We start from the raw sequence: 12,080 nt of genomic DNA on the forward strand, positions 1-12,080 counted from the left end.
AACCATAATACGTGCATTTGCTACCTGTCTCTGGTTAAGTAGGCCTTGAACTCAGGACTTCTAAGGCCAAGGACGGGGCCACCACCATGCTGCCTCCCTCGGCCCGAGAAGGCCTCTTTCCCTTTTGCTTTCCCCAATCCCAATTGTCCCAAAGAGCCCAGCACCTGCCCTGCCTCCTCCAGGAAGCCTCCCTGACCACCTCAGCCCCTAAAACTCCCCCTTACCTGAGCACCTACAAGCCTGGTCCATAGTACCACTCTGGGGCTGACAGCATCCTGCCCTGTGGTACCAGGTAACTGCCTGATGCCCGTGTGTCTTGCCTCTCCAGCTGGCGGGGAGATTCCATCGAGGCAGGGCTTCCCATCCCCTCTGGGATGTTCATATAAGCAATGTGCATTGAAAATCTATTCCTTGAGCCATGTGACAGAACCTTGGGGAAATTCCAGAATGAACTGGAGCTCGCATCCTAAAATACGACCCTGGGCATGTCACTCCTCTACTTCAATCCTTTTGGTGGCTCTCCACTGCCCTCAGAATACAGCTCAGAGCTCCTTCCCATGCGGACATCTCTAAGCCATCTCTCACCACACCTAGCACTCCTCCACACACCTTGTGTTCTAGCTCTACAGCATTTTGTTTCCCTGATGAAACATGCTTATGCCTACCTCTGGGCCTTTGCATGTGCCCTCCCTTCCACCTTCACCCAACCCAAGTTACCCGTTAACCCTCAGCTCCCATATTACTTCTTTCAGGAAGCCTTCCTTAGCTGCCTAGGGTCAGTTAGGGGCTGACCCCTCCACTGGACTCCAGTGGTACCTGCCATTGCCCTATTCTAATACCTACACTGCATGTAACAGATTACTGACTTGTCTGTCTCCCTCCCGAGACTGTGGGCTTTGGGAGGACAGGGCCCCCATCTGTCTGACTTCTCTGACTTCTCCCTGTATCCCAGCAGCTGAGGCCAACTCCTAGAGGCGTCAGCAGTGTGTGGTAGACCCTCCTCAAATGAACACATGAGGGGTGCCTGGGTGGCTCTGTCGGTTAAGCATCTGCCTTTGGCTTGGGTCATTATCTCTGGGTCCTGGGACTGAGCCCTGAGTTGTGCTCCCTGCTCAGCGGGGAGTCTGCTTCTCCCTCTGCCTCTCCCCACCCACCCCTCCACTTGTGTGCACGCGAGCTCTCTCTCAAATACGTATAGTCTTTTAAAAAAGAAAAAAATGAACGCATGAACAAATGAGGTCCCATTTTTATGAACAGTAGGTGTCCAGTGAGCACCTGTCACACTGGGGCATCTGACTATCCAATGGTTAGAGTTCTGCAAACTCCAGAGACATTTTCATCTTTGAAGTCCTTTATTCTCTGTGGTTCACGTCACTGATTCACCAAGCTAGAGCTCCTCACAGTAAGCAGGCGTTCATTCATCTTTCCTCCATACTGTAACCTTGTCCTCATGTTCAAACCTGAGCTTGGGCCCAAAAGGTTAAAGAGGACGCACCCTGTGGCAGGGAGCAAGGGCCACCCTGGGGATCAGCCTTGTTTGGTTCCCAGGCAAATACCTTAGCAAGTTTAGCATGTGGCAGCCCCGAAGTGCAATACATAAGACAATGCAATGGCTCCAGGCACCGGGGGGGGGGGGGGGGGGGGAGGGAGGCACATTACATAGAGGCCCCTGGAAAAAATCCAGGCCATTCTCTCTCTCTCAACATGCATTTTTCTCAGCCCTCCGTGACTCTGGACCTCCTTCCCTGGTCTACAAGAAACCACAACCCGTGTGCTACTGAAGACATTTTCATTTTCCCCTCACGAGATAGATGTGGTTCCAAGTATATTCCAGGTTTCTCCCTTCCGCCTTCAAGAACATCCAGTTTTGTTCAGGTCCCTCTTAATGGCACTTAATAAATATACATTCTGGGACCGACAGAACAGGCTGTCCTCTTTCAAAGCACCTTTAAAACTGCCTGTTCAAAACATCTGAGCTAGGACAGAACTCAGAAGGGGCACATCCTAGCTTATAGCTGGTGGCCGCTTCTGATCGCAGGCCTGTCTCGTCCACTACTGCGTGTCTAGGGTTGAGGTCCCCACTCCTGGTGACACACCAAAGCACCTGGGGAGCTTTCTGAGTTCCTGAGGGCCTGGCCACACCCCAGACCGACTCTATTACAATCTTTGCAGGGGGCAGGGGAACGGGCAAGCAGCCAGGTTGAGAAGCCTGAGCTGGGGTTCTAGTCCACAGGAAATTCTCAGTAAGCACTGAGGAACCCACAAACGGATTTCCTATGTTATTATCTGCTCCCCTATGCCTCCTATTTGTATTAGAAATCTGAGTAGGAAAAAGAAAGGAAAATGAGTCAAGAGCATCTTAAAGAGTGAATTTGGTGCCAGGACAGGGCCGGTGGGGACTGAGTTTCTCTTGCATGATGCATCTTCCCACTCTCACAAGCCGAGGAGTGAGGTGAAGATCTCACACAGGCACGTATGTATTTCTTCAAAGCCCTGGAAAGCCAGAGCTAACAGCGTTACGCACTACAGTTATAATACCATGGAGATGTTCTTGGAAATAAGTCTAAACTACCACTGGATTTTCCCCCACACTCTCCAACTTGGGTCGGTCCCCAAATATATAATTTGTATTACAGATCAGACTGGACCACCTTTTCCCACTTCTGTGAATCTTGAGATGTATCTTAGCCAAACCGACAACCCAGAGAGGATGATTCAACAGGGGCTGCACCCAAAATGGCCCCGTTGGGTCAGTCTGCCTTGAACAGGAACTGTTTTTCCATTTCCAGGTCCTAGAAAGGGATGACAATGGGTTTGATCTCACCAAGTTCAAGAGACTGGCTACCTAGAACGCAGCATGGAGAAGGGTCCTAAGGTGCCCCTGGGCTGAGGGGAAAGGTCACCACGCTGATTCCCAGTGTCCGCCATGGCCCGGGCGGGGCCAGCAGCAGCACGCAGGCTAGTCTGCAGCCGGGCCGCTGGAGGCTGGAGCCATCCTGAGACCACTTCCGGGTGCATCCTGCTACCAGTGGCCATTTACATTTTTATCACACTTCCCAATTTACAAGGAGCTTCCCTCAGGCCATTCTCACCACAACCCTGTGAGTTAGGTCTTTGTGGATGGGAAAACTGAGGTTGTGTCCTATGGCTAAGGCCCTACAGCCAACTGACATCACACTCACCTGCCGCCTCCAGGCCCTGAAACCACCTGGGGATCCCCCTGGCTCCCGACTTCCAGAAACAGGAAAGCAAACCAACACCCAAGCTCCCCCACCCACCAGGCTGTTGATCACCTGCTGCACAGAGTTGCCTAAGCAATTTGCATGCCCTTTGTTCCCTAGTCCAGAGAACACAACAGCCTCACACACCCCACATAACACACCCTCAAAATCTCCCGGTCCCTGGAACAGCCTCTGAATTTGCCTAAACACATTCCAGAACTGTGACCTGGCCACACCTGCTCCGAGACTCAGCCAAGAATCTCCTGAGAACCTTTCCGTTGCCCACAAGCCCTTTCTCCTCAGCTAGAGAGGGCTCCGAGGGGGTTCACTGCCCAAGATAACTCAGCTGCCAGTGTGGGTCGGCTGCGGTGTCTCCTGATGCCACACGGAGGGAGTGAACCGTTAGGCCAGGCAGCTCTGGACGTGTCCAGTGCCCCCCTCCCCGCAACCCCATCGCACACAGGTAACATTCACCTGGGTGACCCACTCTGGTGGGCAGGGCTGGATGAGAGCACAGCTAAGATGGGCCATAAGCTACAGCAAGTTCTCATCACCTTGACCTGCCATCCAAGCTGTTGTGACTTCAGATGGGAACCACCTTTTCTGCAGACCTGACGAGCGGTTCTGGCTGGAGCCTTTCATGCTCACCCATGCCAGGCACTCCTGCAAGGCCCACCCACCTCTTCTGCTTGCCCTTCACCCTACCTCGGCCTGATCTCCCCTTCCGCCCCCACAGGGTCCTAGCATCTAAGCCTCCCTGTCCCTTGGCAGCATGGGCTCCGCGGCGGGCCCCCTAGGAGGGCAGACCCCAGCCCCATGGAGCTGGGCTTGCGGCCCTGGCCAGGAAGCTGGAAGGCACATATCCCCGCTGCTCGTTCACTTCCACGAGGCTCCATTCCGGGTTCCCCTTCTTGTCCTGGGCCTCCAGGACAGTCACCAGCTGGCCCGCCTGCAGACTCACTTCATGGCTGCTTCTGGCCACAAAGGGGTACACTGCCACCACCTGAAACACATGGGGAGCGACACAGAAACGGTCAGAGCGGGCGGGACAGACAAACCCAGCGCAGAGACGCTATTCATCCTGCTCGCCCCCTGCCCCGACCCGACTCAGTCCCCAAGGCTGGGCAGTCGCCGCCTTCCAAGGACATCCTCGTGCTAAAGATGAAGCCTGCTGCTTCGTCTTCCGCCAGCAACACCAACTGCGTGCCAGGCTCTGTTCCAGGTGCTACTTGGCCTTGACTTTCGCAGTTCTATAATTCAATTTGCCCCATTTTTCAGATAAGGAAATCGAGACTCAGAGAAGTCAAAGAGCTTATTCAAAATCACATGGCAACGAAGCCAGGCCTGTCAGAATGGGTGCCCTCGGTCCACTGCTGCCACCCCACTGAGCAGAGGACATGGCACCCTCTCCCCCAACACCCTGCCCAGATCTGAGGGTGTCATCCGCCCAGGCCTGCTTCCCAACTTGGAGTAGAGACTGGGGGTTGGGGGACTTGGTTAATTTTTAGGGAAAGTAATTGAACTGGACAAAAAACTAGAAGGGAGGGCATTTATTAGGCTAATATTTCACTTCCCTGGCCTCAGTTTCATCATCTGCAAAATGGAAGTAATAACATCCTCCCCTCCAGGTAATTGTGGGAATTCAACAAATGATGTATGCCCGTGCCTGGTACATGCTCAGGGCTCAGTAAATGCAGGCTGCTCTGATTCTGTTTACCATTCCTGTTGTCAGAAGCTGGGGAGGACTGGGATGACCCCACAAGTGTGGACCCATGAACAGAGGAAGCAGCTGATGTGTCTGGGAAGATGGACAGCTGGGCTCACCCGCAGCAGGGTTCCTAGAGACGCTGCCCACACTGGGTGGAGCTGGGGCCGAGCTGGGTGGCCAGGCCCTCTGGGGAGCTCCTTGTGGGTCCTTTGCTGAAAGTCAGGAATGCCCAGCAGGAGGCAGCCCCGATGCACCACGTGTGGATAATGCTCCAGGCACTGGCCCTCGGAGCCTTCCCGGACACGTGCCGCAAGCCTCACACCTCAGATTCCACAGGCTTCTTGGCAACCCACACACCGCCCCCCCTGAGGCTCCTCCCTGGGCTATTCAGCACCAGCCTCTGGGTTCTGCCGCTGCTCCCCGCCACTGCTCCCCGCCACTGCTCCGGCCCTTTCTGCCGCTTACCTGTCACCGGTGAAGCCCTTTTCTAACTGGGAGCGTGGCTGCCGTTTACTGAGGCTCACTTTGGCCCCGCCTGGCCTTCCTATCTCATCCAGCCCTCACAGCGACCCCACGGAGCTTCCCCTCCCTCGAGGACTCCGTCCCAGCAAAGCCAAAGCCTTTCATGGCTTCCCATCACTTTTTGTTTGTTTTGAGACAGAATTCAAATACCGTAACAGTCATCTTTTCAAAGTGCACAATTCAGTAGTTTTTAACATGTTCAAAGGCTGTGCAACCATCATTACCAATTCCAGAACATTTTCATCCCCTCAAAAAGAAACCCCACACAAGATAGCAGTCCTTTCCCAACCCCCCACCCCGCAGCCAACCACTAATCTACTTCCCGTCTCTATGCATTTGCCTGGTCTGGACATTTCATATAAACAGAGTCATACAACACATGGCCTTTTGTACGGAGTTGCATGTGACAGCACGTATTGGCCCTCCCTTCTTTTTTATGGCTGAGTAATATGCCATTGTATGGATATGCCACATTTTGCTTATCCCTCCACCCGCTGATGGACATTTCAGTTGTTTCTACTTTCTGGCAATTATGAATAATGCTGTTGTGAACATGCATGTAGGTTTCCCATTGCTCTGAAGCGAAGGCTGACACCCTCTCCAAGTCCACAAGGCCCTGCCCACCTCTCTAGCAGTACCTCACCCCTACTCTCTCTCCCCGGCCACAGCCCCTTCATTCAGTTCCTCACGCACCCCTCCTTTGTACACACACACACACACACACACACACACATACACACACCCCGGCCCCTTTGTGTTCACTAGGCATGCTTTCGGGGGAGCTCTTCCCACTCACAGCCTGGCACAGTCCCTTTATCCAATTAATCTCTGCTCACCCTTCAAATCTGAGAAAAAGCATCATTGCTCTTAGAAAAGCCTTTCCCGAACCTCTCCCAGCTAGGGCTCTGGCATTTATCACTGCTCTAACTTTACAATGATTCACATGATTATTTTATTAATTGCTGTTTTCCCCACCCCCAGATTATAAATCTGAGGAAGGCAATGACCAAGATTTACTTTTGCTCATTATTACATCTCTCATCCAGCACATTGCCTGGCAAATACTGAATGAATGAATGAATGAATGAATGAATGAATGAATCCCACTTGCCCTGCTGATACGGAGCAAGGGTTTGTTGATGTGGCAGGGATGGGAGGCTCCTTTTCCCAGGTTCACTCCTGACCAGGACACTGGTGAGGCCACTGACCAAGACCGTGGCCTCACAGGATGGTAGCCTCTTCCAACAGGAGGGAAATCAAAGCCCCACTCCAGGTGGCCATGGGGAGGCAAACCCCACCCCTCTCCCAGACTCACCTGGGTCACCACTGGGACAGAGGGGACGGGGGCTGGTGTTAGGTGACGGGAGTCCTTGTGAGGCCACTCCTGCTCTTTGACCTCCTCCTGCCTGGGGATGACACGGTACAGCTCCAGTTTCCCAGCCGGCACATACCCTCGATGTCCTACAGGACATGCAGAACGTTATCTGGTTGCAGACCACCTTCCCATCCCTTTCAGTGATAATCAGCACCATTCAGGGATGTGAATACCTCCAGCACAGCTTCCCAGCACTAAAGAGGACCTGAAAAAGTCATCCAGGAAACTCACAAACCCACCCCTAACCAACCCACACTCACTGTTTCCAGCTTCTACTTGCACACCCCCGGTGACAGGGTGCTTATTCCCTACTGAGGCAGCCCACTCTGTTTTGAACAGCTTTGACAGACATAAGAAGTTCTTCCTTGGGCTGGTATAAACACAGCTTTCCTGGTGCTGGGCCCACTGATCCCCTTCCCCTTGAGCAGAGGCCTAGAGTAGGGCTGTTTCCTCACCCAGGACAGCCTTTTCCAGGAGGCAGCACTGCCTTTCTCTTCGCTGAGTGCCCCCAGGCCCTGCTCATGAACAGCTACCCCAGGACTGTTCTGGTCACTATCCCCGCCCACGGCCGACACCTCCCGAGGGCTTGCTAGGTGCCAAACCGGCATTCAATTGTCCAGTCTTCACATCAACCCTCCAGGTCAGTACTGTTGTTTCCATCTGATGGCCGAGCCACTGCAGCTCAGAGAGGCTCTGTAACTTCTCTGAGATCACACAGTTAGTAAAGTGGCTGATTTGGAATCCAAACTCAGTCCTCTTGACCCCAGTGGCCAGCCTGAATCCCCGTTCAGCTGTTTGTCAACTTGAGTCACGAGACTGCCCTTTCACAGTTTCTGCTGGATTTGTACTGTTTTCTTAATTTCTTTTTAAAAGTAGGCTCCATGCCTAGCGTGGAGGCCAACATGGGCTTGAACTCATGACCCTGAGATCAAGACCTGAAGCAAGATCAAGAGTCACCCACTTAATTTTTTGATAGACTCACTTTTTAAAACTTAGACTTGTTCTATTAATATTATGAATAAAATCACAGGTTTACGTACTAGCTATGGTTTCTCTCATATGCAGAAAAATATTTCAATAACAATTATGATAAACTGTCTGAAGGGGGAAAACTGTCTGCGGGTCCCCTCCCAATAATCCTGTGTGACCCTCATCTTGTGGGTCACAGGCCCCTTTTTGGAACACATGGCTGCGCCATCTCCTCTTGGGTTCAAGGTGCCACCTGCCTCCTGCCCAGTTACACTGCGGCACCCAGACCTGAGCGGCACATCCAAGGGTGGGACCAGTGCATGGGAGACAGGACCACACGTCCCTCGTTCTGGATACCAGATGTCTCCCTGCAGCTGGGATCCAAGCGCGCCCTCTCTGCCTTTCCACACCTTTCAGGGTGATGCTGGACTCTCTCCGTACACCTCTGTCTACCCCAACGGCCTGTGAGGTCCCCAAGGCACACAGTAAGTGCTGAATAACGGATGTAGCAATGTAAGACTCACTTCCTCTTTGTGGCATGTCACGGGCCACACTAAGCTGGCTGTGCCCCAAGCCCTGCACTTTCACCTGTGTCAATTCCCATCCTGGATTTGCACAGCCAGACCCCTGCCCACACCTGGATCTCCCCACTGGTTCCTGTTGGGGGGTTTCCCAGAGGGAGGGGAAGAGCCCATGAAGCCCCACGTACCCCCAGTGTCCACCAGCCAGCGACTACTGTTGCCTCTGGTGTCCTTGTTTTGAAGGAGAGCCACGATTTGGCCCCGCGGCAGGGTCAGGTCCAGAGTCCCAGCCCCACTGACGCCGCTCGTCACCTGGTACAGCTTTTCAGGGCCATACCTGCTCAGGAGAGCCTGCACCTGGCGCTCAGCCCCTGGAAGGAGTGGCTGGGGGGGGGGGGGGGGACAAAGAGAGACACACGTGCCTGAGTTGGCGTCTCAGAGCTGGTGCGCCAGCATATGCCCACGTGCTGACAGCCAGGAATCCCACGCCGATCCTACCTCTGCTGCCAGTGGGCAACAGTCTCCTCGCTAACAGATGGCTGGGTTAGAGGAAGAACACACTCTTGGGATCCAAATGGATCTCAAAACAAAACAAAACAAAAAAAAAAAAAACAACCGCACAAAACACCCTCTCATTTAACCTCTAACATCCCTCCTGGGTCTAAACTTCTGGGATTTTCTAAAATCCTAATTCAGGTTCCAAAAGTTCTCAGTTACAGAACTCTAGGATGGGGCCCTAAATTCTGGCCACAGCATCAAGCTAGATTATCCCACAGGAAAAAGCCCGGCACAGGTCTTTCGGCCTGAATGAGCAGGACCGTGAGCTTCACGCGGGCACCAGGCGTATGGCTGCTTTGAACGCTGGCGGAGGGTGACGCGTGCAGACCCTCCCTCACGTGTGAAGGGAGTGCTAGCTTTTATTCCACAAGTATTTATTGAGCACCTACTGTTTACAAGGCACAGTAAGCCTTGTGAATGGGGTAAAAGAAACACAGAAGACAGCTCTGCCCTGATGGAAACTGCCATCTAGCTGGGACGAATGACTCAGTGGCGCTGTCCATGCATCCAAAAATCTCCTGGCATTGCCTTTGTTTTCTTGTTCATTGCTTCCAGCAAAAGTATCACCAAGAAGAGACTCAGGGGTGACTGTCTCTTTTTGTAAAACAAAGAAGAAACTAAAAATGTTGAATATAGATTTACTATACACTCTCTCTCTGACTATATGTGTGTGTGTGTGTGTGTATATAGAGATCATATTCTATGTGGTTATTTCTGGGGGGAGGTGGTGCTTGGTGTAGGAAAAGCAGACAGAAGTGCCCTTCGGGGACGTCTGGGCACAGACTCTGCCATTACCCCTACTCCAATGGGGTTCACTAGTCAGGATCAAGAACTAGGAGAACCTGATGTTTCTAAATGGGCCCTTAGGTGGAAGTGGAGACAGGGTAGCTTTTTTTCAGAATGGAGGTGTTACCCTGCGTATGAAAGCCAGCGGTGTAGAAACATTTGCCTTCTTTCTCAAGTCTGAGAGGCCCCGGGCAGAGAACAGCAGTATTCCCTGGAGGGACCAAGGGGAGACATGGGAAAATATCACGAGGACTGCTTCTGTCTTAGGTGACCACCTCACTTCTGTGGGTTCTGAACCCTTAGCCAAAGTAGTCAGGAATTTATAGGAGGGGTGTGTGGGGGTGGGGTGGAAACAAAGGTGGAAAAGAGGGGGCATCTCTTCTCTTCCTACCAATTTGCAACACACACTGGGATTATGCTGTTCCCATTTGTTTCTCTTTTTTGTTTCTCTGTGTCTTCTCTTTTTTCTACGATCAGCATGGAATACTTTTCCAATAAGACAAATGTTATTGTGTCTCAAGTAGCAAGAGAGAGGAGCTTCCCAGGACTCATCCCAGTAGCTGCTCTGCTCTTTACTTTCTGCCCCATCCTCCCCCCACGCAGCAGGGCCCATGCCGCCCCCCCCCCCACCATGGGACTTCTGGCTGGGACAGCCTCGGTGTGGGGAAGGAAGGGGGATGGCTGTGGCCCAAGGAAGAGTCCACCCTCCTCCTGCATCCCTGATGGCCTTTGGCCTTCTCTGCATTCCAGTCAGGTGTGCAGGCCACCTCTATGGGCCAGCTCTGCTGGGCTCCTTTCCTTGTCTCTCTAGGTCTCTGGAGCCCCCTTCTCCCTTCTGGGGAATCCTGGCCATCTCCCGGTCCTTCACTTCACATTTCACATGTGACTGAACACACAGTTTCAGGATCTTCTCATCCAGGTCTGTCCCCATGTGGGGCCCCCTCCTCCCTTCAGCTACTTCAGTTCCACTTCTGAAATATACTACCCGGGGACATCCTTCAAGTCCACTGGAAGATTCCCTTTCCTTCTATTTTAGAGAAAAATACTTTACTGCAAAGAAGGATTTGGCCAGCCAAAGTCTGTAAACCATAATGCAGCTGAAATACTGTCTCTTGCAATTAAAAATTCCATAGCAAAAAGAAAATTTAAATGATTTGTTATTCCAACTTTTTATTCATCCTGAATGCTGGTATCTGAAGCCAGTTCAGTGAGATGGTGAGGAAACAGGGGCTTTGATTAAAAAAATGTGAAGTTCCAGGCTTGGGGATGCTAATGCCACTTGTCTGTTATTATGTCTAATTTCACTTAATATTCTACTGTTCTGCCCTTATGTTTGTTGGTCACGAAGAGCATGTGTGTAGGTGGTGTGAATCCCAACACCTCCTCCAGCTCACAGACAGAAAGAAGAGAGGGAAAGGGTACAGGGAATCCTGGGGGAGGAAAAGGAAAAGGAAACAGGATCGGGCCTGACCCCACTGGCAGGGGAAGGACTGGACAGTCTGCGGGGTGAGGAGACTTACTTGCACAGTGGGAGGTGGCAGCACTTTCTCAAAGTTCTCTTGAAAGGAGCGAAGCTGGTGACCAGTCTGGCCCAGTGCGTCCTCCACCAGCTTCCTGAAGGCCGGCTCCGAGAGGTGGTAGTGGGGCAGCTGGGTGGGACAGACACTGTTCTCAGAGCCATCTCCAGGAGAAAGGGGACAGAAAGACTCTGGAGCCTACATTCTAGCCCCAGATGTGTGGAGATGGGTCTTTATGACTTTGTCAGCTGTAGTTTTTGCCTGCTGACTGCCCCACTTGGTGTCCTTCAAGAAAGCGTCCCTCCGTGGGGTCCAGGAGTATTGCCCACCGTGGGGCGGCAGCCACAGGCCTGGCAGGCACGGCCTCCCTCTCCCATCCACCGTGAGCAGCCCATGGACTAGACAATGAACCAAAGCAAGGCCAAGCAGAAGCCTCCCGTCAGAGTTAGTACATGAAGGCTGAGAATGAGAGGAAAACTTTTCCTTTAGATGCTGAGGCATAAAAGCGGTCTCTCCTACCGTGCAGAAAAAGGTTGGCCTGACAATGAAGCCAGCCCAGACAGGGAAACAGAACTAGGAGGTGGAGTGAAAGCCAGAGCCCTGACAGCATTATTTGTACTGAATGCACCCTGCCTGGGGCTCGATCCCCTCCTGGGCCTCCCAGTTATGCAAATGAGGACGTCCTTCTTTATGCCTCAGCTGGTTTAGAATCCAAGGAGTTCTGAGTAATGCTCCATCCTGAGACCCTGGCCCTGCTAGCCATCTCCTGCATTCTTCCCACACAACTTAGGAACGAGTAAGACCCACAGCTAACAGAGACATGTCCTCTCTGCTTGTCACCAAGCTCGCTGCTGTCTGACTCAGAGCCTTTCCCCCTGCCCCCAGGATGCAGACAGATTGAGG

General features: G+C 52.6%; 1 protein-coding gene across 5 annotated transcripts in view; it reads right to left on the reverse strand.

Moving 5' to 3' along the window:
- Positions 1-1,246: 1,246 nt before the first annotated feature.
- ARHGEF37 (Rho guanine nucleotide exchange factor 37) overlaps positions 1,247-12,080 on the reverse strand; it is a 49,809-nt gene continuing 38,975 nt past the window's right edge. For 3 of the 5 annotated variants that reach the window (XM_021700784.1, XM_021700810.1, XM_021700774.1), the window contains 4 exons: positions 11,181-11,309; positions 8,505-8,700; positions 6,767-6,912; positions 1,247-4,224 (listed from right to left, as the gene is read on the reverse strand). In XM_021700784.1, the coding sequence (XP_021556459.1) occupies positions 4,015-4,224; positions 6,767-6,912; positions 8,505-8,700; positions 11,181-11,309 (681 nt within the window). In that variant the 3' untranslated portion in view covers positions 1,247-4,014. The remainder of the gene's footprint in view (positions 4,225-6,766; positions 6,913-8,504; positions 8,701-11,180; positions 11,310-12,080) is intronic. The other 2 variants (XM_044917152.1, XM_044917153.1) reach the window with 2 other exon arrangements.

Source organism: Neomonachus schauinslandi, chromosome 7 (assembly GCF_002201575.2).
Source record: "Neomonachus schauinslandi chromosome 7, ASM220157v2, whole genome shotgun sequence".
NCBI classification, from domain to species: Eukaryota; Metazoa; Chordata; class Mammalia; order Carnivora; family Phocidae; genus Neomonachus; species Neomonachus schauinslandi.